Below are 27,929 nucleotides of genomic sequence, written 5' to 3'. Positions count from 1 at the left end.
CATTGATACCCAGAATTTCATATTTATCTTTATTTACATTGAATCTTAAATTATGGCTGTTTCACATTGCACCAGTTTTTTCTTGTATGTTTTTATGGGGTAGGGTTTCTTTTAATAAATTTGTGAGTACCAGCACTATATAAAATTGTAATAAATGTTTGATGAAATAAATTATGATAAACTTTCTTAACCACACAGGTGTTTGACAAATTATTGAATCACGTTATATTTGCAGAACTTGTTTTTGGTTAATATATGTCAATTATGGTGAGATCTGCTTTGCTTAAACTTTAGTCAGATATGGATCTCTATCCTCTTTTTTGGTTTAATATACCGTAGGATTGCCCATAATTTATCATAGGGTTGTCAGTCTGACAAAATGGTGGATACAATAGATATTTATTTCAGAATTGCTCACATTATGTTTCTAACACATTTTTTCTGTGCTTTCTTTTCATGTCTCTTCCCAGGACCTCCTGTAAGTACCACTTTCATTTTTTTTCTTTTTGTTTTTTTTTTGTCTAGTAAGATCTTTCATAATCTTTAGAAATTATAATTCACTTTAAAGTGTTCTGCCGTTGACAATGAATGAATGGCGTTCTGCTGCTCAGAGCACGCGTAAAATATTAATTTACAGAAATATTATTTATTGTGAATATGTGGCATGAGTGACAAACAAAACTTTTTTTTATTAAAAGTGTTCATTGTTCTGCTTCTATGGGTGAGTGGGTGTTTTAGTCTGTTACCACTGAATATCTACTTTCTTACCTTGTCTCAAAAGTTTCTTTGTATGCTCATTTATACTGGAGCAGTGGCATATAATGTATGGGCCCATAAGAAGTCCATAAGGAGTTGTTATAATTGGTCATTAGTAATCCTGGTAAAACGAAAAGTTATGCTGTTTTTAAGACACGGTTCTCATATATACAACCCCTTGAAACAAAAGTTGTCGACATGGCCAATAGCTTCAAAAAGGAGACAGTTGCACATTGCAGTGCTAAGATATGTGGAGCAATGAAGATGGGAATATAGACATGCATTACTGCTATGAAAAAAACATGTAAAAATTGAGATACTTAGCACACAAAATTGGCCAGATTTTATGTGAGCCCAACAGCCAGAGGCAAGGCAACCTCATTTTTGTTGGGTACCTATCAAACTAATGCCTCTCTATGGGTTAAAAAAAACCTACAAATTATGGATGGACAGGAACCTGCAAATCTTTTTCTTAGATGACATAGTCAATAGCAATAACCGTTTTTCTAGAATTTCAAATTGTATCTGTAGCGCCCCATGGCACCTGCAGGGCTACTCATCACCAGGCCAGTGGTATTTCGGGTTGCTGTGAATGGCCTGACCCGGCTCCGCGGCCCCGTCGGCTACATCAAAGAGGGTGATGGGCGACGGGTAGCAGGGGATGGGGGTTTGCTTTGCAGCGCCACCCGTGGTGTGCGGCCAGGGATCAGCCACCGCTGCGAGATGTCACTCTCCTCCGGGGCTGATGGCAATGCAGCTCAGATAGTCCAGCTACCCACAGGTGGAGCGAGCCCCAGGGATGACGGTGGTGACGGGGGGGAGGGCCGTTGGCACCGAAGCACGAGGTGGCGGCACCGGCAATAAGAGGCTGAGGCAGCGGTTGCGGTTCCAGGTCGTTTAATCACAATTCGTGTGCTGTGCCGTCAGAGTACCGTTCATCACTGTGATGGGCCCCAGCTGATCCCAGATGAATTAGAGGTCACCTCCGGTGTTGTGAAGCGTGTGAGACCTTCCTCCATTGTGCTCTGCAGTGTGGATCCCCGTGGCGTGAAGCTACTTAGGGACCCCAGTGTCCTTGGCTTTAGTTGCTGTCCCATACGCAGGCAGCCCAAAACTTGTTATGGACCCGACCATGGCCGTGGCTCCTGTCTCTATATGCTGCTGGTGCCCTGGGACTTTTGGTGGTGGGCACTGGGACGTGAAATCCCCCTTCCCTGCAGATTCTGGTAGTCCAACGTGCAGTATGTTCTACCCTAGGGCTTTTGCACCCTGTGGGGCACCGGTCCCGAAGGAGCTGTTGGGGCTCACTGTTACGGTTGCTGCGAGCACTGGAGACTATGTCTAGATTTCTTGCTACTGCACATGTGCGAGCGCTGGAGACTAAGTCCAGATTTCTTGCTACTGCACATGTGCGAGCGCTGGAGACTAAGTCCAGATTTCTTGCTACTGCACATGTGCGAGCGCTGGAGACTAAGTCCAGATTTCTTGCTACTGCACATGTGCGAGCGCCGGAGACTAAGTCCAATCTTGGAGCCATTGCACATGTGCGGGTGACATCATCGCTGACACGAGGTCACATGTCTCTGACACCTTCTATGCCGATTGGTCGCTGGTCATGTGCTTGTGACGTCTTGCTCGGTGATAGGCCAGCATGACGTCACTCCTGTCGTTCTGGCAGCGGATTGGCTCTGGTGTCCTCCATCTTGGATGAGGCACAGAGTCTATATAAGACCCTGACACACGCCGCATGGTGCTCAGTCCTCTTGGTTCATGCATATGAGTAGACGCTCTGTGCGCGTTCCTCTAGGCATTCCTCTGTCTATGCTAGGTGAGCGCTACCGGCAGGGTAGCGTTCTTATACCTTACAGCTTCGGCTGCTGTCCGTATCCTTACCTCTTAGGGGAGCGGACATAGGCAGGTGCCTGAGGCACATGGTCTGGCTGGGCCTTGTGATTCTACTCGTAGGTGGACGTTGCCGCTAGGGTAACGTTCCTTATACTGCGTCTGGCAGTTGTTCGTATCCTCGCACACTAGGGGAGCGAACAGAGGTAGGAGCTTTGTGCGGCTTACGCTGCTGTTCGTCTCTTTTGCACCACTAGAAGAGCGGACCTAGGCAGGTGCCATATCTAGTGGTTCGTGTCCTCGCACACTAGTGGAGCGAACGCAGGTAGGAGCTTTGTGCGGCTTACGCTGCTGTTCGTCTCTTTTGCACCACTAGAAGAGCGGACCTAGGTAGGTGCCATTTCGCACACATTGCCTTTGTCTCTGTGATTGTTAACAGAGATCATTCCACACACCCTCCAAGTAAGGGAGGAATTGCTTTACTTACTTATTATATTCTTCTGTGAGTTAACAGAGGTATTGCACTCTGCCATAGTCTGCAGCAAAGTCTTTGCACGGTGGACCCTGACTGTCTGATACTCCTTTCAGTTATTATCAGACAGCCCCCCGTAACATTAGGACTGAGCCAAGGGTCTGGCAGTTATGGCAGAATATCAGCAGTTACACCGTTACATACAAGTACTTGAGTCACGGCTCAAGAGTATAGAGGATAAACCTCAGACCATGGTGACATCTGCACATGATCCTCGACTTGCTCTGCCAAACAGATATTCTGGCGATGCCAGATCATGTCGTGGTTTCATTAGTCAGTGTCAGATACACCTAGAGGTCAACTCTTCTCGCTTCTCTACGGAGAGGTCCAGAGTAGGCTTTATCATCTCCTTACTTCAGGACAAAGCCTTAGAATGGGCGACTCCCCTATGGGAGCGCTCTGATGTGGTTACTCTGAGACATCAAGACTTTCTTGATGCTCTTAAGGCGGTATTCATGGGTCCGCAGGTTACCCATGATGCGGCCCTGAGACTGTTAGATCTATCTCAGGGTTCGTTATCCACTAGTTCTTATGCCATTGCTTTTAGAACTCTGGTGGCAGAACTAGATTGGCCAGAGAAGGTGTTGATTCCTATCTTCTGGAGAGGGTTGGCAGGCTATGTCAAGGATGCCCTTGCTACTCGTGAGGTCCCTGCTTCTCTGGAGGACTTGATCACAGTAGCAACGAGGATCGATGTACGCCATAAGGAACGTAGACTCGAGGTCTCTTCCTCACGCCCTAAGCATCGGGCTATTCCAGTTGTTGAGGGTCCACTACCATCTTCCTCAGCATCTGAAACATCTCCCACTCCTATGGAGTTAGGTCATACGTCCTCCAGACTACGCAAGTCTGGTCCTCCTATATGTTACGTATGTCGTCAGGCTGGGCACTATGCCAACAAGTGTCCTAGTCGTCAGGGAAACTTCCTGGCCTAGTAACCATTAGAGGGGGGTTACTAGAGACGTCTTCTGCACCCTCTAAGTGTTGTATCCCAGGTCAGCTCTCGTTATCTGAGAATACATGGCCTATTATGGCTTTTGTGGATTCCGGAGCTGACGGGATTTTTGTGTCCTCAGGATTTGTAAAGGGACACAATATTCCCTCTATCATGTTAGAGGCGCCTATTCCTGTCCGTGTTGTTAATGGAACTATGTTGTCTGACTCCATTACATTGAGGACAGTTCCCTTGCGCCTTTCCCTGTCTCAGGGTCACATAGAGGAGATTTCTTTTCTTGTTTTGCCTGAGGGTATAGACGACGTACTTCTGGGTCTTCCATGGCTTCGGACTCATGCTCCTCACATTGACTGGGAGTCTGACAGCATTATTAGTTGGGGTTCGAAATGTCAGTCCCGATGTCTTCCCTTACCACCTAAGGTCGTTGCGGTTGCATCAACTGATCTCTCTCCCATACCTACACCCTATTTGGATTTCGCTGACGTGTTCTCCAAACAGGGTGCTGAGGTTCTTCCACCCCATAGGCCGTATGACTGTGCCATAGACCTTAACCCAGGTTCGGTTCCACCTAAAGGCAGGGTTTACCCCCTGTCGATACCTGAGTCGGAGGCCATGTCGACCTATATAAGAGAGAGTTTAGAGAAGGGGTTCATTCGTAAGTCTGTCTCTCCCGCGGGAGCTGGGTTTTTCTTTGTTCGGAAGAAAGAGGGTGATTTGCGTCCCTGCATAGATTACAGGGGTCTCAACGCAATCACAATAAAGAACAAATACCCATTACCTTTAATTTCGGAGCTCTTTGACAGACTGAGAGGAGCTCAAGTTTTTACGAAGTTGGATCTGCGGGGTGCGTATAACTTGGTACGAATTCGAAAGGGTGACGAATGGAAGACCGCTTTTAACACCCGAGACGGTCACTATGAATACCTCGTCATGCCTTTTGGGTTATGTAATGCACCCGCAGTATTTCAGGACTTCGTAAACGATGTATTCAGGGATTTACTGTTATCCTCAGTAGTGGTGTATCTGGACGACATCCTGATTTTTTCTCCTGATCTGGAGACTCATCGTCAGGATGTCGTTCGTGTCCTTTCCCGTTTAAGGGAGCACTCATTGTTTGCTAAACTCGAGAAATGTGTATTCGAGCAGTCCTCATTGCCTTTTTTGGGTTACATTATCTCACAAGAGGGTCTGGCTATGGATCCTGCGAAGCTCTCTGCTGTCCTTCAATGGTCCGAACCTCATTCCTTGAAGGCGGTGCAACGCTTCTTAGGATTCATAAATTATTACAGGCAGTTCATACCCCATTTTTCTACTTTGGTGGCCCCTTTGGTGGCCTTGACTAAGAAAGGTGCTAATCCCAAAGCCTGGTCTACTGAGACATCTCAGGCTTTTGAGGCAGTAAAAAGACACTTTTCAACTGCTCCCGTTCTTCAAAGACCCGATGAGAATAAGCCCTTCCTCTTAGAGGTTGATGCCTCTTCAGTGGGTGCTGGTGCGGTCTTGTATCAAAAGAACGGTGCAGGTAGAAAAAGGCCGTGTTTCTTCTTTGCTAAAACCTTTTCACCGGCAGAGAGAAACTATACCATTGGGGATAGGGAACTGCTCGCCTTGAGATTAGCCTTGGAGGAGTGGCGTCACTTGCTGGAAGGAGCGAAACATCCTTTCCAGGTCTATACAGACCATAAGAATCTGACGTACTTACAAACCGCTCAGCGTCTGAATCCTCGCCAAGCCCGCTGGTCCTTGTTTTTCTCCCGCTTTCACTTCTCCATCAACTATCTGTCTGGGAGTAAGAATAACAAGGCAGACGCCCTGTCTCGCTCTATGCTTTCTACCCAGGAAGAGATTGACGAACCTCGTCTTATCCTTCCCTCCAGGGTTTTTCATACGCTCTCCCCTGTGACGTTAGACCAAATCCCACCGGGCAAGACCTTTGTTCCGCCTGATCGACAGAATGATATACTGTCATGGGCCCACACCTCAAAGGTGGGTGGGCATTTTGGTATTAGGCGGACACGAGAGTTACTGGAGAGGTGGTATTGGTGGCCACACTTAGCCAGCCACGTAAAGAGATATGTCGGTTCCTGCTACTCGTGTGCTCGCAACCGTCCATTACGGCAGAGACCGGCTGGGCTCTTGCATCCTTTACCAGTGCCAGATAGACCATGGGAGGTGGTAGGCATGGACTTTGTGGGTGATCTTCCATGTTCACAGGGACATAGATTTGTGTGGGTCATTACGGACCATTTCTCCCGGATGGTTCATCTCGTACCGTTATCGAGAATCCCATCTTCCAGGGTACTAGCCAAACTATTCCTCAAGCATGTCTTTAGGCTTCACGGGATGCCAGATCGTATCATTTGTGATAGAGGCCCGCAATTTACTTCCCATTTCTGGCGAGATCTTTGTAGCCTTCTGCAAATTGAGTTGAATCTCTCTTCGGCATACCATCCGGAGACTAATGGTTTGGTTGAACGTACCAATCAATCTATGATTATATACCTTCGACACTTTGTTGCTGAGAACCACGATAACTGGTCCTCCCTCCTACCCTGGGCAGAATTTGCCCTTAACAATTCGCTGGCTGAGGCCACTGGGCAGACACCGTTCGTACTCAATAATGGGCAACACCCTAGGGTACCAGTACCGTTTCCCGCTGCTGCACCTCCTCCTCTTGTGGCCGACTGGGCAACTAATGCCAGAGAGGTTTGGGATCGGACTCAAGAGTCGATCCAAGCAGCTAAGGACCGTATGAAGACGGTGTCCGATCGGTTTCGTCGCCCGGCTCCTGTCTTTTCTCCAGGGGACTTTGTGTGGCTCTCTGCAAAACACGTGAGACTTAGAGTGAGCTCTGTCAAATTTGCTCCTCGCTTCCTGGGTCCTTATGAGGTTCTTCGACAGGTAAATCCTGTAGTCTATCAATTGAAGTTACCTGTCCATCTTAGGATTCATGACAAATTCCATGTCTCACTGCTAAAGCCGGCTATTTTACCTCACGCTCGTGAAGTGCACTCTCCTGCCTCTGATTCCTCTCGCTCTAGCTATGAGGTACGAGCCATAGTTGGTTCTAAGATGGTTAGAGGGCGCAGGTTCTTCTTGATAGATTGGGAGGGCTATGGCCCGGAACATCGCTCTTGGGAGCCTGAGGAGGCTGTCCATGCTCCCGACTTAGTTGCCGATTACCTGCGTCGCCGGGAGGGGGGTCCTTGAGGGGGAGGTACTGTTACGGTTGCTGCGAGCACTGGAGACTATGTCTAGATTTCTTGCTACTGCACATGTGCGAGCGCTGGAGACTAAGTCCAGATTTCTTGCTACTGCACATGTGCGAGCGCTGGAGACTAAGTCCAGATTTCTTGCTACTGCACATGTGCGAGCGCTGGAGACTAAGTCCAGATTTCTTGCTACTGCACATGTGCGAGCGCCGGAGACTAAGTCCAATCTTGGAGCCATTGCACATGTGCGGGTGACATCATCGCTGACACGAGGTCACATGTCTCTGACACCTTCTATGCCGATTGGTCGCTGGTCATGTGCTTGTGACGTCTTGCTCGGTGATAGGCCAGCATGACGTCACTCCTGTCGTTCTGGCAGCGGATTGGCTCTGGTGTCCTCCATCTTGGATGAGGCACAGAGTCTATATAAGACCCTGACACACGCCGCATGGTGCTCAGTCCTCTTGGTTCATGCATATGAGTAGACGCTCTGTGCGCGTTCCTCTAGGCATTCCTCTGTCTATGCTAGGTGAGCGCTACCGGCAGGGTAGCGTTCTTATACCTTACAGCTTCGGCTGCTGTCCGTATCCTTACCTCTTAGGGGAGCGGACATAGGCAGGTGCCTGAGGCACATGGTCTGGCTGGGCCTTGTGATTCTACTCGTAGGTGGACGTTGCCGCTAGGGTAACGTTCCTTATACTGCGTCTGGCAGTTGTTCGTATCCTCGCACACTAGGGGAGCGAACAGAGGTAGGAGCTTTGTGCGGCTTACGCTGCTGTTCGTCTCTTTTGCACCACTAGAAGAGCGGACCTAGGCAGGTGCCATATCTAGTGGTTCGTGTCCTCGCACACTAGTGGAGCGAACGCAGGTAGGAGCTTTGTGCGGCTTACGCTGCTGTTCGTCTCTTTTGCACCACTAGAAGAGCGGACCTAGGTAGGTGCCATTTCGCACACATTGCCTTTGTCTCTGTGATTGTTAACAGAGATCATTCCACACACCCTCCAAGTAAGGGAGGAATTGCTTTACTTACTTATTATATTCTTCTGTGAGTTAACAGAGGTATTGCACTCTGCCATAGTCTGCAGCAAAGTCTTTGCACGGTGGACCCTGACTGTCTGATACTCCTTTCAGTTATTATCAGACAGCCCCCCGTAACACTCACCCTCCAGTTACCGTGTTGCTCCTCTGTCTCACAGCTCCACCCGGTCGTCTCCTGCTTCTCTCTGTCTGCCCGGTACCCGGTCAGCCTCTCTGGGGGGGAAGCCATTTGGTATCCCCCCAGAGGCCTTGCTCTTCTCTGTCTCTGGCCCCCTTCACACGCACGTGTCTCCGGTACGTTTTAGGTCCATTCCTGCATGTACCGGAGACACGGGCACACGTAGACCAATTAAAATCTATGTGTCTGCGCACACGTGCGTGTTTTGCCATGGAACGTGTGTACGTGTGGAGCATACGCGTGTCCGTGTGTTCCACACGTAGACATGTCCACGTTTTCTCCGGCATCACGGGTGTCACCTGGCCCGCATACGGACCACACGGATGTAGTGTAGATGCGGTCCCGTGTGACACACGCCAGAGAAAACTCACGTGTCAGAGAAAAAAATAACAAATCTTTACTCACCTTCTCCAGCCCTCCTGTCTCTGCCGCAGTTGTCATTTGCTGCTGACCGCCGCTCATTATGCTCTTTTAATATTCACTTCACTGCGGCCGGAAGCAGCAGCAGCGGGGAGTCGACAGGACTGGAGACCGAAGATCAGAACCACGGACAGCGATGCCAGGGACAGGTGAGTTGAAAGTTCTCGTTCTCCGTGTGATATCACGGATAACACACGGAGAACACACGTAGTGCCATAAACACGGCACACGGAGGGGAAAACGTACCTTTGACACATCTGTGAAGCACGTGCGTGATTTTCACAGACGTGTGAAGGGGGCCTCAAGCTGTGCTCTCCTGAAACTGTTCTGAAGTTCTCAAGTGAAACTGTGTGTGCTCGCTCACTTCCCCAGGCAGCGCCCACCTTTCTGATGACTCACTAGTGGCTGTCCCAGGCTGGCTTCCTCAGTTGTGTAACTCGCTGGGTGTGTTGTGTAAGCTAGAAAACACCAATGGTTAACCTCTTCTTACCCAGATGAGCACCTTATTCAGAGCCCCAGGGATGCCGCACATCCTAATAGAGTCTGTTACAAAATGTTATGAAGCTATCATGCTCAGGGCCGAAGATGCAGCCAGTCTGAGCATTGCGATCCGATCTTGGACAAATTTATACAGCCATCTGAATCCACCCTAAGTAAGATTAAAGTGGGGCAAGTCTTTCATAAATATGGTGCATTTTATAGACTGACTACCCCACCTTTACTAATATAATGAAACAATTGATTATATGTCCTTTGTGAACAAGGCTCCATGATGCACTACTATTAGTCATGAGGTAGCTGCTTTTTATGGCTCTTTCCTTTCATTGCCAAAAAAGTATAAAATGAGAAAACTCCCTTAAAGGACCTTTCACCAGATCAATAGTGACCAGTTGTTGCTCTTTGCTTCCAGAGATAGGAGTCTTTACATTTACTACTAATTTTTATGGTCTTTACCATTGGGAGTGTTACTCAGAGGGAAATAATGCATAGCATCTTAAAGACACACCCAAAGAGTTCTGTGAGCTAACCCTAACCCCCTTGGTAAAAATCATAAAACCTAGCACTAAAAAAAAAATCCATACTCAGTGAAGCAATGGGAATAAAATAAGAGCAGAAACTGGCCACTCTGGACAAGAAGAGTGGCCAGTTTCTTATACGTTACAACAAATCTGGATTTTTTTAAGTGAGGGGCTCTATTACTCCTTATACATACAAAGCTATACGGTCAAAATCCAAGTGATGAATTTAGTCTTTCCTGTGAAACAAACCTGAGGACAGATGTCACAGAAGAAAGGATTTGGAAAATCCAGGAATACAGAATGTTCTGAGTTTACACTTGATTAAATGTTTTGCTACATTTCTGAAACATCTGAAACTGGACTGAGGTTTAAAAAGGCGGGGATAGAACGAAATCTAGAGCTAAGACAGAACTATGTGTTTTGGCAAGTTTGTTTTGACATACCAAGATCGAATTGGACTTGCAATTTCATTTTTTTTTGTTCATTTTATAGAGTTCACAAGACTGATACACATATTAATACTTGTGAATTCCATTGTCTTGAATACATAAAATTGACATTTAAAGTTTTCTAATTCAAAATTTGAGAAAAGACAGAAAATGTGTAAATGTGAATTGCTTAGAGAGCATATTAAACAGCAAAAATATGTCATTTGAAATGTCTACATATTTCTGGCAAATGTATAGGTAAAAAATCTTGGAATTTCATACCTGTCAAATACAAGTCTTTGCTATACAATTGTAATGTTATAGTCCTATCATGGGTTTTAACATAATTTGTTGCCCCATATATCAATTGTTGCCTCATATATCATTTGTTGCCCCATATATACAAGGCATCAGACTACTTGCTACTTCTGTCCACGCTAACAGTTATGGCAACTCAGCGGCATGCCATGTGAATGTGATATGCACAAAATAAAATGCATATGGGGAATTTGTATGATCAGTATGCTGTATATGCAATTCAACTAATATCTTTCTAAATAATATAACACAGTAAGTTATCTGGGGCTACCACAGTCCTGCATGGGCCTTATATATAGGGCTGCATTACTGATACCTCTTTCCTTGAATGCTCTCTACTTAAAGGGGTATTCTCATCTCCAAGTTCCTATCCCAATATGTAGTAGGTGTAATAATAATAATAATAATAATAATATTAGCAAATACCTCCAATTAGAAATGTAGCAGAGGTCTTATGATATAGCCATGTCTCTTACCTCATGTGCAGGGCATTGCAGCTTAGGTAACCATGGTTACAACCACACGCAATTAACTGTGGATGTAACCATGGATACCTAAGCTGCAATGACCTGCATATAAGGTAAGAGACATCAGAAGAACTATACTACATGTTTAATTGGAGGTATTTGCTATTATTATTATTATTATTATTACACCTACTTTATATTGGGATAGGATATTGGAGATGGGAATACCACTTTAAATGGAATTTTACAGCTTGATGTATGAGATAATTGATGGGGAATGGTAGAGTACAGAATAGATTAATGGTACCTATATACTTTAGATTGTTACCAACCAACATATATTTTGTAGTCCTCAGAATGGTCAGCACTACATATAGTGACTGCAGTACAAATGTTATGCAACAGCATTGGATGGGGTATACAAACTATGTAGCTCTAAACCCAATTCCAAAAGGCAACAAAACCTAGGAATAGATCAGCACTATCTGTAATATTATATGAATACACAGGCCTTATACGTTGTGGCTGCATTACAAATATGCACAGTATATATATCAAACTCTTATGTAACAGCACTGTACACAGTATGAGTACATATGTAAAAATATGAGGTTCTCAGAACGCATTTTCATCAAAGTTTGGGATTTCATCTCCAAGTGACAAGGTGACTTCTATTAGATTCAATCCTATACTAAAAATCACTTTGCTTTGTGCCCAATTCTCAAATATAATTTGATACTGTGAGCCCTCATGGGCAGGGACCTCTATCCCCATGTACCAGTCTGTGCCTTGTATTGTTTATAATTATTGTACTTGTCCCTATTACGTATACCCCTTTCACAGGTAAAGCACCATGGAATTGATGGTGCTATAATAATAAATAATAATAATAATAATAATAATAATAATATCAGGATAAGTGAGAACCTATTCCAGGTGGGATTCCTCCGGCAGTTTACACTATGGGGCATGTTGCATTCTAACAAGTCCATTCTTTCTTTCCCCTGATATCCGTTGTCAGGATAAAATTGAGACAACACTATACACAATAGATCCAATATTGTTCCCTCTACATCATCTGTGAAGAGGCAGTCGAAATGCCCCCGTACACATTAGATGGTCAGCTGGTCCTTCTGGAAAAGATGGATTGACCAAGTTTTCTTTAATGTGTATGAGCTTCTATACTAAACATAAGGAATAGATAGCTTTTAAAGACTAGGCAATCTAATCACATGACATTTGCATACTGTGTGGACTATAAAACAAAATGTGCTACACGCAACAGTACTCGGGAGACATGCATCAGGCTTGCCATTTATGATACGTAATAGCGTTAAGTGATCTATACACAGAGTCAACAATATTTTTCCAGTCTGGTGAATTAACAGGCAATTAAACTTTACTGGTTCATATTGAAATTCACATAGCAGAAATGTTGGAAATACGAAGATGTATTGGAATGATAATTTTGGCTCTGAGCTTGCTGGCGCGCTGTGAATTCAGCCTGCTTTTACTTCTGAGATGTTATTAGTATATAGTACTCAAATTAAATATTAATAAAAGTTCAACATTATTTTAAGATTTCACTTTTTGCAACCATTAAACAAGCAATGTGCGGTAACTTGTTCACGTGTCAGAGTTGCCCACCTCAAACCCAGAACGTAATTCACATATTTCTGATACAAACATGCAATTTGATGGGCCACTAATCTGTAAAAGGATTGGCCAGGCCACTGGCACATGTAGAATCTCCAATCTCAATCTCCAATCTCAGGAATGAGTCTTCACTGAATCATGGATTTTAAAAAGATATCAACCAGAATACTCAGTAGAGTAGTGTGAATAAAATAAGACCACAAACCGGCCACTCTTAACAAGCTTCTCACACTTGATGTCACTGAGTTCACAGACCTGCATCTACTGGCTGAAAACTGCAAATGCAGATTTAGTGCTGAAATTTTTACACCATATTCCTGCACCCAATCTACACCTCTGCGCCCAAAAAAATGCATCAAAACCACATCATAACGCATGCAGTTCTAATGTGGGTTTTTTTTGCCAGGAGGTGTAGATTAGGTTCAAGAATATGGTGTAAAAATTTCAGCACCAAATCTGTATCTCTTGGCAAAAAAGTGCACAAAAACCGTTTTGACGTTGTTTTGGTGCAGTTTACTTCCAGAAGGTGCAAATTTGGTGCTGAAATGTCTCCACCAGATTTCAGCACCAAATGTGCATCTCCTGGCAGAAAAACACACCGAAACGGTGTGAAAGCTGTTTTTGTGCATTTTTTTTGTCAAGAGATGCAGATTTGGTGCTGACATTTCTACCACATATTCCTGCACCCAATGTACACCTCCAGGCAAAAAAACTGCATTAAAACCGCCTCTTAATGCATGCAGTTTTGATGCTTTTTTTGCCAGGTGGTGTAGATTGGGAGCATGAATATGCTGTAGAAATTTCAGCACCAAATCTGCATCTCTTGGCAAAAACAAATGTACAAAAACGGTTTTGATGCTGTTTCAGTGCAGTTTTCTTCCAGGAGGTGCAAGTTTAGTGCTGAAATGTCTGCACCAGATTTCAGCACCACATCTAGATGTCCTGGCAAAAAAATTCACATCAAAACTGCATAGTGTTTTGATCATTTTTTTTCTTTGTGCCAGGAGATGTAGATTTGGTGCAGGAATATGATGTAGAAATTTCAGCACCAAATCTGAATCTCTTGGCAAAAAAAAAACAGTTTTCTGCCAGGAAATTTAGATCTGTGAACCCAGTGACCTCACCTGAGGTGAGGTCACTGAGTTCATTGAGGTCCCCTGAGGTCAGGTTGCTGCGGGCACAGGTGGGATAATATGGGAACCTCCAGCTGTGACTGAAACCAATCTGAGTGATGTCACCACTGATCGCTGGGGATCAGTCTCTGCCTAAATTCCACAACGGGCCGCCATGTTCTATGGCTGTTCGCTGTCAGTTCAGATGTAGCAGAGCTGGAATAGTCGTGGAACTTTGTGTGGATTATGTTAGACCTGCCTCTTTTGGGGGTTAATAAAGTGGTGAAAGAATGTTTTTTTGTATTTTATTTCAAATAAAGGACTTTTTCACTGTTTGTGTTTATTTACTTTCCCTTTCAGATTAGTATGGGAGGGTTTCATCAACACCTCTCAATACTAATTTGGGCCTTAGTGGCTGTTGTGAGCTATGATTAACCCCTTATTACCCTAATTGCCACCACACCAGGGCAATTGGGAAGAGCCTGGTAAAGTGCCAGTTCTCTCACATCTAATGGATGCAGCAATCCTGGATGGCTACAGGCTTCTATTTTTAGGCACGGGGGGCCAAGAAGTATGGATCTCCCCAACCTGAAAATACCAGCCCCCAGCTGTCGGGCTTTATCTTGGCTGGGTATTAAAATTGGCGGGCCTCACACTGGATTTTAAAATTATTTATTTAAATAATTAAAAACAAAAAAGCCGCCTGCAGTTCCTCTTATTTTGATACACAGCTAAGATAATTGCACTGCTGGGAGCTGAAGCCTGTAGCCATGTGCTTTATCTGTGCTGGTATAAATAGATGGGGGGACCCTACTCCAATTTTAATTATTTATTTTATACTACGATAATCCCATAGATACGGTCTGTGATTCCAACCAATCACAGATGCTAAATACTTATTTTCCATCCAGATTTAATACTTTTGTAATCGGGATGGAGGGAAACCCCCCAACCAGATTACCAGCAACTCAGATAATGATGAAGAAACCAGAGGACAAAGAATTAATGCTGAATCAAAAATTGTTAATTGAAAATTGCCATAAAGTACAATTGTGCATAAAAAGTAAGAACAAGAGGAGGGATATGGCTTTAAAAGAAAAGGTCCCAGATTATACTGCAGAGTACATTTACAATTGCATAAGTACAAAAAGAGAGTAGAATGATTGATGATGTATGCAGGACAATGAGATACACCACACAAAAGACAAAATTGGTTAAGCTGATCTGCATGCAGGAAGAGGTGTTCAGGTTATATGTGAACAATTGATTACTGCATGCAGCCCAGGTAAACCAAAGGTGCAAAAATAGCAATAAACAGATCAAAGTGTTTACCTAAATAGAAGTAAGGCCCAGGGTCCAGAGTGGTGTACCCCAAAGCACGTTTCACAGCCTACGGGGTCACCTGCTGCTTCGTCAGGGGGAAGAAGGAAGTCGCCCTTGCATACTTGCATGCATGATGATCAGCAGCTAAGAGAGCCAAATCCTAAAGGGGGCTACACGCAGCGACATCGCTAGCGATGTCGCTCATGAAAGCACCCACCCCCTTTGTTTGTGCGTCATGGGCAAATCGCTGCCCGTGGCGCACAATATCGCTAACACCCGTCACACGCACTTACCTTTCTAGCGACGTCTCTGTAAGCGGCAAACAACCTGTTCGTTAAGGGGGAGATTTGTGCGCCGTCACAGCGACGTCACACAGCGGCCGACCAATAGAAGCGGAGGGGCGGAGAGGAGCCGCATTAACGACACACCCACCTTGTTGACGCAGGTAAGCTGTTGTTCGTTATTCCCGGGGTGTCACACGTAGCAATGTGTGCTGCCTCAGGAACAACGAACAACCTACGTCCACAACGACCAACGAGATTTTGAAAATGAATGACTTGTCAACGATCAACAATTAGGTGAGTATTTTTGATCATTAACAAACGTTCGTAGCTGTTACATGCAACAACGTCGTTAATGACGGCGGATGTGCATCACAAAATCCGTGACCCTGGCGACATATCGTTAGCGATATCATTGCATGTAACGGGGCCTTAACAGTGTATATATTATTAGTCACCAAACTTTGCTGCTTGCTGAAAGTATGCCCTGGGGTGGAAAACCCGGTTCAAATAAATATGTATTTATTGATCACCTCAATGTTTGTTGAAAGTGTTTAACGGTCACCATATTAATGTGATTTTTTTTTATCCTGAACATCTCTGGTATATTGATAGAATATGCCATAAATGTTTGACTACTCCTGGACTAAATAACAAAGAATTTTAGTTAGCAGGTTTTGGTTGTGTGTTTTTAAGTGCGGCAAACGATAACTTTAGCAGTACTAATGAGAGCTGGTTATTACAGCATTGACGGTGCTATTTAACACAACTAGAACTAAGAGCTGGTTTGGCTGGTTCATTGACTCAACCCCAGATATTTCCAGCAGATACTGTATGTACAGCCCGACTGTCAATGTCCGTTATTTAAACATATGGCCTTTAGTTCTCTACAGAGGCAAGTTAAAGAAAAAATAGCGTTCAATATCAGATGGAAAGAGTTATAAATTTCCAAGCCATCTTTGATCTGACACCTCACAGAGTTTCTAAACTCAGGGTTATAGTAGAAAAGTGCTATATCATTTCTGGAGCTGGAAATCATGAGAGCGATTCTGTAATTTTTACATTCTGTTTATTGACCTAAGGGTGATGTTTGCAAAAGTATGTAATATACAATGATTTAACAGTAAAAGCATCTGTAGCGGAGAACGATGGCTCTCATCATTTATCCCTAAAACGTGCGCAGCTTTGGCCTTTGCTGGGCAATTTGTCACTTTTTTCCATGGTCATTCACATAGATTTCACAGATAATTCCCTGTGAGTAAAACATGTAGATAGCTATCAGGTTGGAGATTAATGGTAAAGGCTGGAGGATAAAGCCTTTGATCAGGAGAGGTATTTTGTGTAGGTTCTATTATCTTTATCAGGATTAGGAGTAGGGGTAACAGGTGTCACATTTCTATACAATGCTAATAGAGCATTATTACATCGGTGTGCTCCATCACAGTATATGTTAATCTTATTACAAAGCTCAACACTTCTTACTTGCAGATGCACATCACATTATAACACAGAAGGTGTCCACATGGGGCTTTCTCTGTGGGTTTAGAAATGTAACTAATCGAAAATGCCTTGGGCCTTTTATACAGATATACGATGTCTTCTTTAGGTTCTTTGCCCGTGTATTTTTTTCTAATTGTCTATTTCCTTTTTCTTGAATTTTTCTTCACAATTATTACAATATTTTTTTGACCATCAATTGTGTATAAGAAGGAGACCAATGTACCTATAAGCAGAGATGAGTGAACCCGAGATTCGGTTTTCGGTGTTTGTAATGAATACAGACTTTACAAGAAAAGAGTTCAGAGTTTGGTTGCTTTATGTATGCAAATGACTCGTGCAAGCATCGCTGTGCTCGGGTACGCTCAGTGCTTGGGTACGCTCAGTGCTCAGCCCAGTGTGAACTACTTGCAGTGTTTGATTGGCTCACATTAGGGGATCAACAGCATAATTGGATGTAGTGTGCACCAAGCGAAAAAAAAATGGAAAAACCGCGCCCACCCTCCTCTGTCCCGGAAGTGATCTGTTTATGTCTGGCTGCATGTGAGCGCCGGAGACACGAACTGCCCAATCAGTGACTTCCATTGGGGTTTAGGTCAAGTCCGACACCGAAACCGAACTTTATCTAAAGTCTGGCAGAACCCACCTAACATCCACGGGTCCGCTTATCTCTATTCATGAGTGTAACAGGGCCACGACAACATGTATACCGTGTTAAATATATACTGTGCTACCATTATACTGTTTAATACCATACCGCATCCAAATATACCATATTTAACCCCTTCACCCTCCGGGGATTTTCTGTTTTTCATTTTCGTTTTTTCATCCTTTTACTCCAAAAGCCATAACTTTTTTATATTTCCATCAATAGAACCATGTGAGAGCTTGTTTTTTGCTGGACACATTGTACTTTTCAATGACACCATTCATTCTGCCCCATGTTCTACTGCAAAACAGAAATAAAGTTACCAGTGTGGTGAAATTGCAAAACAAGTGCAATTCCATAATAGTTTTTTGTTTGTTTATTTACCATGTTCACTATATGGTAAAACTGATCAGGGAATATGATTCTCCAGGTCAGTTTGAGTTCGTACATACTAAACATGTATAGTTTTATTTTTAAGTGGTGAAAAAAAAAATCCGAAATTTGTAAAAAAAAAAGAATTGCGCTTTCGTTGCCATTTTCCAAAACCTATAGCGTTTCCATTTTTCTGAATCTGGGTCTGTGTTAGGTCTTATTTTTTGCGTCTTGAGTTGACATTTTTAATTATACCATTTTGGGGTAGATACAATTTTTTTATCGTCTCTTATTGCATTTTATTGCAATGTAGTGTCGACGAGAAAAACGTAATTCTGGCATTTTGATTTTTTTCCTCACTATGCCCTTTGCCGATCAGATTAATTGATTCTATATTTTGATAGATCAGGCATTTCTGAATATGGCAATATCAAATATATATATTTATTTATTTTAATTATTTTATTTTCAATAGGGCAAAAGGGGGTGATTTGATCTTTTAAGTTTTTTTTATTCATATTTTTAAAAACTTTTTATTGATTTTACTAGTCCCCTTAGGGGACTTGAAGCTGACACTGTCCAATCATTTGTGCTGTTCACAGTGGTGCTTCAAGAAGTGGTTCACGCATATTTATTATTGGCCACAATGATATTATGTTGAGAATCAAGGTTTGTCTCAAATACGTTGTGTTGCCAAAAGTGCCTGTGAGCTGCGCTATTGCGGTCCGCTCTTCCCCATGGCCTGACCCCTGGGCTCCGTGACCTTGGGGATTCGATGATGTCACGTCAACTTCCTGCTCACCTGACATCACCGCGGCCGGCCCCAGTCTCTATGACTACATAAGCAAGGATGGTTGACCTTAGGGAGATCAACATACAACACCGCGGAGACACCATCATGTGTTTCTCAACACAGTGATTCTAGTGCAATGCCCCCTGGGAAATATTCAAAACAATAAAGCCTGCGGAGACACCATCACATGTTTCTCAACGCTGGCAGGAAACTAGCCAGGTCTTTCACCGGGAAGGAACAACCACGGGAAGGGCAGTCTCCAGTCAAGGAGACCACCTATGCCAAACATGGTATCCATCCACAGACAGCTGTTTCGGGGTATTTGCCCCTCATCAGTGTGGAGTAGGAAACTGGCTAGTGCGGAGTTTCACCGCTCATCACAGCCCAACATCCCTCCTGCTTGTGGCGCTAGGCAGCAAAGGAGGAGTGAGCAGGGACGTGCTGCGCTGTGACGCTGGGCTGTGACGAGTGGTGAAACTCTGCCCACAGCCCAGTGACTCACGGAGATTGGGAACGGCCATGGGGATGTCAGGTGAGCAGGAAGTTTACGTGATATCACCGCATCCCTGAGGTCATGGATCCTGGGGGTCAGATGATGGGGAAGAGCGGTTCGCAATAGCGCCACTCACAGGCACTATTGGCAACACAAGGTGTTTGAGAGAAACCTTGTTTCTTAACATAGTATTGTTGTGGCCAATAATGAATATGGGTGAACCACCCGTTTCAGGATTCCTCTGAACAGCAGAAATGCTGATCTCTTGTTATAGGAACCACATCATGACAGCGACAGTGGTCATCAGCTGACGCCTGGCTGTCATGACTACCATTCAGTGCCGCATTCAGGCCGTGCGAGCCCGCATTAAAGGGACAGACACACCCTTGGATGTACTGGAACTTCCAAGGTTGTGAGGGGGTTAAAGCACCACTGCAGCCATTTTTTTATTTTACTGCTGGAGAGGTGCTTCAAATCTAAGTTCCCTGACCCTAATCTTATACTTACACCACCGTCTTCATCTTCTATAACAACACTTCCATTGGTCTTCTCCGCTTCGTGACCTGCTGAATCGCACCAATGTTTCATGTAGCACGCCAGAGGTCACTCTTCAATGCAAGTCTATGAGAGCCTTATTTTGGCTATTATAGTCTTACATTTAGAGCTTGTGTTGTGACTTAATTCTGGCTAGTGAGAAGTTCCGAACACAACATGGTGCCGAGAGACCGGAGCACCATCGATAAAAGGTGAAAACACTGGAGAGTTAGTATTACTGTAGGATCAGGGACCTTAGATTAAAAGCATCACTGCAGTGGAAAAAAAACCCTCTGGAGTGGTGCTTTACTATCATGTGGACAACTGGGTGCATGTGCATCCTTTACCTGCAGAAGAGTTGCCCCAGGATGCACCATGAGAAGAAGGCAAGTCAGTGATGGCAGTGTAATGTTCTGGGCTTTGTTCTGTTTGCAAGCCCTCAGTCTTGGCATTTTTATGTATGCTACATGTTGACTTGTACCACCTACTTAAACAATGTTGCAGATCAAGCACACCCCTTCAGGGTAATAGTATTCCTTAATGGTAGTTACATCCGTCAACAGTATAATGCCCCCTTCCACTCTGTAAAAATAATTCAAGAAAAGTATTAAGAAGATGACAAGAGAGATCAAAGTTTTTCCCAGGAACCCTTAACAGTGGCAGACGATTGACAATATAGCATATAAATTGCTGTTAATTACATATCCAGTAATGTGTTGCAATCCTGGGGATGAACAATTATAACTACTATCATTTATTCCTAAATACTTTGGTTATTCTTGACTGCACATCTTTTGCTTACACTGGAAGGTGTTGTAGAGGGCCAATAATGATTTTTTGGCCATGTTTCTTTTTTATAGACCAATCGCGTTTCATTAATTAGCTAATATTTACATAGGGCAATGATTGTTCAGCCAGTTATCAGCTCTCATTAACACTAGAACTACTGAGGTAGTCATTTTGACTACTTTGCACCATGTATTTCTATATAGGTGTCACAAGTCCAGTAGTTCCAGTGTTAAATGGCCATTAGACTCTTAAATCCTCAGATCTCCATGTAATTTACCCTCTATGGGAGCTTCTGAGTCTTAATGAATCTATGGCTAATGTCTTGGCACTTGTTACCATAGGACAACTTTGGAGATCTACCACTCTTGATTAAGGGGTACATACACAATATAAGGCAGGTTGATTTAATGGTATATGTGTGAAACTTTGCTTCCACTTGTCATGGCATAAACAATTTTTATAAAAGAAGTCCAAAAATTCACCCCTTGCTTTTCTACTGAGAGTGGAAGTGCCAAGTACAGCTTCGTATTGTCCACTCACCAACAGTTCATGTTTTCAGAATTTCCTTTGTATTGCACAGATGATAATTTAATCACTTGCATAGGTTATAATTCCACCACTTGCTAAGGAAATCCTAAAAACATGCACTGTTGGTGGGTCTTGAGGACTGGAGTTGAGGAACATTAGGTGACACCAAAAACTCTAGGTAGACCAGTTTTGGAAAAACATGGCTTATTGTTTAGGGGTACTCTATTTGTACAACTGTTTCTGTTGGTGTAAATTCTGCTCAATGTAGATACATTTTGGCTCTCAAGGGTTGCTTTACTTCCCAAACAAAAGAAAGGAATGTCAGGACTCTCTTATTCTATACAGAATAATCGTTGAATATAGAAATTAATTGCTCCACATTGGACATTTTTTAATCCTGCCAATGAACTATTTCTGGATATTGTTTGCACCTATCAATATAAGCCCTCCAGGTTGCTCTGCATTTTACAAATGCTAAAATGATAAACCGTTAAAATCAATCAGACTTTTGAAATAATTGTTATTGTCTATGAAGAATATTTTAGTAATGCTAGAAAAAGTTTGTAAATTTGTAACATTTTAATAAATTTGTAAAATCATAATAACTTTGTACTATTTATCACTTTACAGGGTCAACCTGGGCCACAGGTAAGTAAAAACACATATTTCTTTTTTTCTTGACTTTTGATTTTTAGTGAGTTCCCCACTGTGTTGCTTTCTTTAAGCAATCTCAACTGCTCCCATTATTCACATTTCTTTTGTGAAATTTCTTCTGTCAATTACAATGACTTACCTGAACACAACATTGACTCATCTGACAATCTTATTAACTGAAAATAAAATCAAAAGGCAAGAGTTGCCATTGCAACATTTCATTACGCTGGTTAGACTAAACAGACAGTCCACATTACATTTTCCTACACCTCAGGGTAAAGTCAGCCAAACTTTTTGCTATACATGGGGACCATCTACTTAGAATTCAAACGTCTAGTCATTGTGGGGCCACCTTAAAGGGGCTGTCTAGGACTAGGACACTGATGAACTATTCTTGGAATAGTTTTTTAGAATTAGATGCGTGGGGATCCTACTTCTGGCACCCTATCAATCTCTTGTAAGAAGTTCCTGTAGTGGCCAGACCACCACAGATCCATATACAGTGGCTTTTTTCATCTACTAAAATACAGTATATGGGATCTCTGAAATCTAAAAACAGCTACTACTCACTACACATTGTATCATTGTATAGAGATGTGGTCTTCTGGTTCCGTTCTCTGTTTATGCCCAGACCCCGATGGTGGGACTAGCTAACAGTTGATATCAGTGGGGGAGCAAATTGTCATACTTTGATCAAGCTAATATTGATGACCCATGTCAAGGATAGGCAATGGTTCTAATTTCATAGTCCTGGACAAACCCTTTAATATCGATCATATGAATGACACAGCAAAATTGGCATCACTTTTACTTAGTTATATAACTTAGCACCTTCTAAATTTAAATGAATAGGGCAAACATTTTAGCCCAGTATACATGGTAACTAGAGATGAGCAGACCCTTGAAGTTCGGTGTTTGTACCGAACACAGGCTTTACAAAAAAAAAATCAGTGTTCAAGTTCGGGAACGTTATCTGAAGTCCAGCTGAACCCACCGAACTGAACATCCACATGTCCGCTCATCTCTAATGGTAAGTTATTTTAGATCATTTAGGAAGCGCTAGTCTAGATTGCAATGTCATTTTATGCTAGGTCTGTCTAGATACTGTACATACTACGTATACTGGGTTATAGGTGTTCAAGGATGATTCTAGTTAAGAATATGTGACAGTCTAGCTCCAATGTCCAAGCAGTCTTGTTGCCTACCCTTTTAGCCACTGTGATGTGTGGCATAGTAGGTTAATTCTATTTATACAATATGAAACTGCCAGCAAAATCAGAAAGCAGAGTACAACGCCATCAAATAACAGTCGCAGCCAGCTTATGTAGAACAATGGTGGTTTATACCATGACCCAATCAACATTGCAGCCCCATAAAATTATTTGGATAAAACTAGAAAAGGTTGGGAATTTCTATTTTATGGATTTGGCAGCATTTGTTCTCTTTGTGAATACAGCTTTTGTTCAAAGTTAGTCTTAGACATTAAAATTTTGTAAGTGTCATCCAGATATTTGTAACTGTGGGATTCAGTAAGAATAATCAACCCTCAATGTAATTATAAGATGCTGGCAGTGGCATGCTCCAGTACATTCTGGACACCATAAGTATTAACACCAGAAATGATAAAAATTCTTTCTGCAAGAAAACAATGATTCTGAACAAAAAGCTAGAATAAATGCTCAAAGGCTTGCCAAGTAAAATGGAAATTGTAACATGTCAGAGCCATGATACAATGGCAGATATCTGTCCCCTGATAGCAGGTATTCACAGAATAAGTCACGCTAGAACAATATATATATAAAGATAAACACTGTCCGCACAATATTAGACCATTTGTATTTTTGACTCTTCTGTCAGTCAATCCAAATGCTTAATAAACCTAAAACCAGAATATTTAAGAAAGTAAAAGTTAAGTTATGTCTTTCTTAGGAGATTTTCTATGTGAGCATAATTAGTGTGCAGAATTATTATGCAGCTAAATGAAAAATGTAAATTTCCCTCCTTAATTTTCATTTGTTAAAGTGAGAATAATAACCAAACAAATCAAAATGCACAAAATACATTTTTGACATTACAAATAAATACATCATGACCAATATAGCATACCGCTTTTTATTAACAATCATAAGTACTGATGAGCGAGCACTAAAATGCTTAAGTGCTCAGTACTGAGCAGGTCGAATGGCTCGACTCAAGTATCGAGCATACAGGAAGTCAATAGTAAACTCGAGCATTTTTACCAAAAATCTCTCTCTCCAGGCAGGAAATCAAGCATGTTGAGCACCTGTAGATACTCGATCTAGAACTAAGTGTCTCAAGCACCCTGATGATTACTGAAAAATGCCAAGCACTCTTGCTCATCACTAGTCATAAGCCTTCCCTGTATGGAGTCTGTCAGATTCTTAATCTGTTCACAACCAACATTTTTTGGGCAGACACTGTTCAGAGAGGTGTATTGTATTTCTTTACAATAAATCTCCCATTTAAGAAGGACCCACAAGCTCTCTATAGGGTTTAGGTCAGGTGAGGAACGGGCCATGTCATTAGTTATTCATTTAAAGGCCTTTACTGGCTAGCTAAGCAGTGGAGTACTTCGATGCATGCTACAGAACATTATACTACACAAAAATCATGTTTTTCTTTATAGATGCAGACCTTTTCCTGGACTGCTACTTGAAGAAAGTATTTTCCAAAGTGCAACTTTGGAAAAATCTGTCTTCAGATATTTCTTGGTTCAGTCTTTACATTTCAACTTCTGAGTCTTGTTCAGTGGTGGTTTCTGCCTTCACAACCTTGGTCGTGTCTGAGTGCTGAACACCTTGTACTCCTGAGCACTCCAGGGAGGTTGCATTTCTAGAATAAGACAGCCCTGCATAATAATGGGTTCCTGGTTACTTCACATTTCATTCCTCTCAAATCTTTGGCACCTAATGTGCATATTTTATTTCTCAACACATTTTTTGTGACCCTGTTGACTATTTCCAACAAAAGTATTGATAACTCCCCAATATATTAGCAATTTTAATTATGCACCATCCCTCTGTAAGACTTATAACAATTTTTGACTTTTCAGAGTCGGTTATATTTCTTTTTTGCCCCTTTTCGTCTGAGGAAAACGAGCTGCCTAATAATTATGCATTACATATACTGTATACACATCACCTGATCTGCTTCATGCAATAAGCATTTGAGTTTATACAGCTTGGAGTTGGAAAATCTGCATAACAAAGAATATATGGTCAAAATTCCTGCCTAATAAATGTGCTGTCAGTGTAGACATAATATAACACATGTGTGTGTATATATATATATATATATATATATATATATTATTTTTTTTTTTTTAAAACAAAAGATTGTAGACCAGCTCATCTGTCTGAGCTCAGGCCCCGGTGTCTCACTCCTCCTTATTGCACGGTCCTGAAGGGGGAGACTTCCAAGAAATGTAGAACAAAGTGAAGAAAGATCCAGCAAGGTAAGACGACTCCAAAGGGCAATAAAAAAGTATATATTTCTTTTTTCTTTCTGACTTTATTATGCAAGGATAAAAATTCCAGAGCTTGGCTTGGGACCGTGAAGAAGGCGGTTGTGACCGCCGAAACGCGTAGTCCATACTGCATATACCTTGCATACAACTATCTGTCAAGAGCTCTGGAATTTTTATCCTTGCATAATAAAGTCGGAAAAAAAAAATATATACTTTTTTTATTGCCCTTTGGAGTCGTCTTACTTTGCTGGATCTTTCTTCACTTTGTTCTACATATATAAATATATATATACTGTATATATATACAGTGCCTACAAGTAGTATTCAACCCCCTGCAGATTTAGCAGGTTTGATAAGATGCAAATAAGTTAGAGCCTGCAAACTTCAAACAAGAGCAGGATTTATTAACAGATGCATAAATCTTACAAACCAACAAGTTATGTTGCTCAGTTAAATTTTAATAAATTTTCAACATAAAAGTGTGGGTCAATTGTTATTTAACCCCTAGGTTTAATATTTTGTGGAATAACCCTTGTTTGCAATTACAGCTAATAATCGTCTTTTATAAGACCTGATCAGGCCGGCACAGGTCTCTGGAGTTATCTTGGCCCACTCCTCCATGCAGATCTTCTCCAAGTTATCTAGGTTCTTTGGGTGTCTCATGTGGACTTTAATCTTGAGCTCCTTCCACAAGTTTTCAATTGGGTTAAGGTCAGGAGACTGACTAGGCCACTGCAACACCTTGATTTTTTTCCCTCTTGAACCAGGCCTTGGTTTTCTTGGCTGTGTGCTTTGGGTCGTTGTCTTGCTGGAAGATGAAATGACGACCCATCTTAAGATCCTTGATGGAGGAGCGGAGGTTCTTGGCCAAAATCTCCAGGTAGGCCGTGCTATCCATCTTCCCATGGATGCAGACCAGATGGCCAGGCCCCTTGGCTGAGAAACAGCCCCACAGTATGATGCTGCCACCACCATGCTTGACTGTAGGGATGGTATTCTTGGGGTTGTATGCAGTGCCATCCAGTCTCCAAACGTCACGTGTGTGGTTGGCATCAAAAATCTCGATCTTGGTCTCATCAGACCATAGAACCTTGAACCAGTCTGTCTCAGAGTCCTCCAAGTGATCATGAGCAAACTGTAGACGAGCCTTGACATGACGCTTTGAAAGTAAAGGTACCTTATGGGCTCGTCTGGAACGGGGACCATTGCGGTGGAGTACGTTACTTATGGTATTGACTGAAACCAATGTCCCCACTGCCATGAGATCTTCCCGGAGCTCCTTCCTTGTTGTCCTTGGGTTAGCCTTGACTCTTCGGACAAGCCTGGCCTCGGCACGGGTGGAAACTTTCAAAGGCTGTCCAGGCCGTGGAAGGCTAACAGTAGTTCCATAAGCCTTCCACTTCCAGATGATGCTACCAACAGTGGAGACAGGTAGGCCCAACTCCTTGGAAAGGGTTTTGTACCCCTTGCCAGCCTTGTGACCCTCCACGATCTTGTCTCTGATGGCCTTGGAATGCTCCTTTGTCTTTCCCATGTTGACCAAGTATGAGTGCTGTTCACAAGTTTGGGGAGGGTCTTAATTAGTCAGAAAAGTCTGGAAAAAGAGATAATTAATCCAAACATGTGAAGCTCATTGTTCTTTGTGCCTGAAATACTTCTTAATACTTTAGGGGAACCAAACAGAATTCTTGTGGTTTGAGGGGTTGAATAATAAATGACCCTCTGAATAAACTTTTCACAATTTAAAAAAAAAAAAGAAATAACATTCTTTTTTGCTGCAGTGCATTTCACACATCCAGGCTGATCTACAGTCCAAATGTCACAATGCCAAGTTAATTCCGAATGTGTAAACCAGCTAAATCTGCAGGGGGTTGAATACTACTTGTAGGCACTGTATATATATATATATATATATATATATATATATATATATATATATTCACATACATACCGGTATATATGAATTTATATTTGTCTACATTACCGCTCGCCATGTTGCTTAAAACAGGTTCATGTTGTACAATCATGTGAACCAGTTGGGACTCCGTGTTGTTTTGCAGCGTCAGTGCACATTAGTGTCTAATTGTGCTGAGTTGGCAATATTGCCTACTAACGCTATACAAAAAATACCTCCTACCAAATTAACATGTAGACACCCTAGACTCGGCAGAAAAATGTTACCTACACATTGTAGCAAACAATAGAGAACTAAATAAAAAGTATATAGAAAACTACCTTTATTAGTCACCATGGTTGTTCAACCGCACTCAATCACAGCAAAACCGATCTTGAAATTTCTAAAGAACGGAAACACAAAGTACTTTTCAATGAATTTATTAGACAAGACATAATCTGTACTTGTACCACCAAAACACCTGCTGAGTGGAAGAGAAATTAAAAATAAGCCTCTCGCTCTTCAATCTTTGTACTTGTTTTTCCAGAGTTCGTGCTTGGTCATAATTCACTCAGCTGCTTCAAAACATTGCCCTTAGCAAATCTAAAGCAAAAATAAGTGTTTCTTTCTTTTTTCCATCCCCCACACATATATAATAGTTAATATAGTGTACATAAATATGTACATTGCCTTGAAAAAGTA

General features: G+C 42.5%; 2 protein-coding genes across 2 annotated transcripts in view; both read left to right on the top strand.

The window, feature by feature from the left end:
- LOC142296347 (collagen alpha-1(XXV) chain-like) overlaps positions 1-24,660 on the top strand; it is a 406,166-nt gene extending 381,506 nt beyond the window's left edge. The window contains exons 4-5 of the mRNA XM_075339864.1: positions 21,823-21,840; positions 24,494-24,660. Coding sequence (XP_075195979.1) covers positions 21,823-21,840; positions 24,494-24,660 — 185 coding nt within the window. The remainder of the gene's footprint in view (positions 1-21,822; positions 21,841-24,493) is intronic.
- LOC142311129 (uncharacterized) overlaps positions 21,829-27,929 on the top strand; it is a 237,355-nt gene continuing 231,254 nt past the window's right edge. Inside the window, exon 1 of the mRNA XM_075349272.1 lies at positions 21,829-21,840. The gene's annotated coding sequence lies outside the window, so the exon portion shown is untranslated. The remainder of the gene's footprint in view (positions 21,841-27,929) is intronic.

The sequence above is a fragment of the Anomaloglossus baeobatrachus genome, chromosome 1 (genome assembly GCF_048569485.1).
Source record: "Anomaloglossus baeobatrachus isolate aAnoBae1 chromosome 1, aAnoBae1.hap1, whole genome shotgun sequence".
Classification (NCBI taxonomy): domain Eukaryota; kingdom Metazoa; phylum Chordata; class Amphibia; order Anura; family Aromobatidae; genus Anomaloglossus; species Anomaloglossus baeobatrachus.
This window is presented reverse-complemented; position numbering and strand designations above follow the sequence as displayed.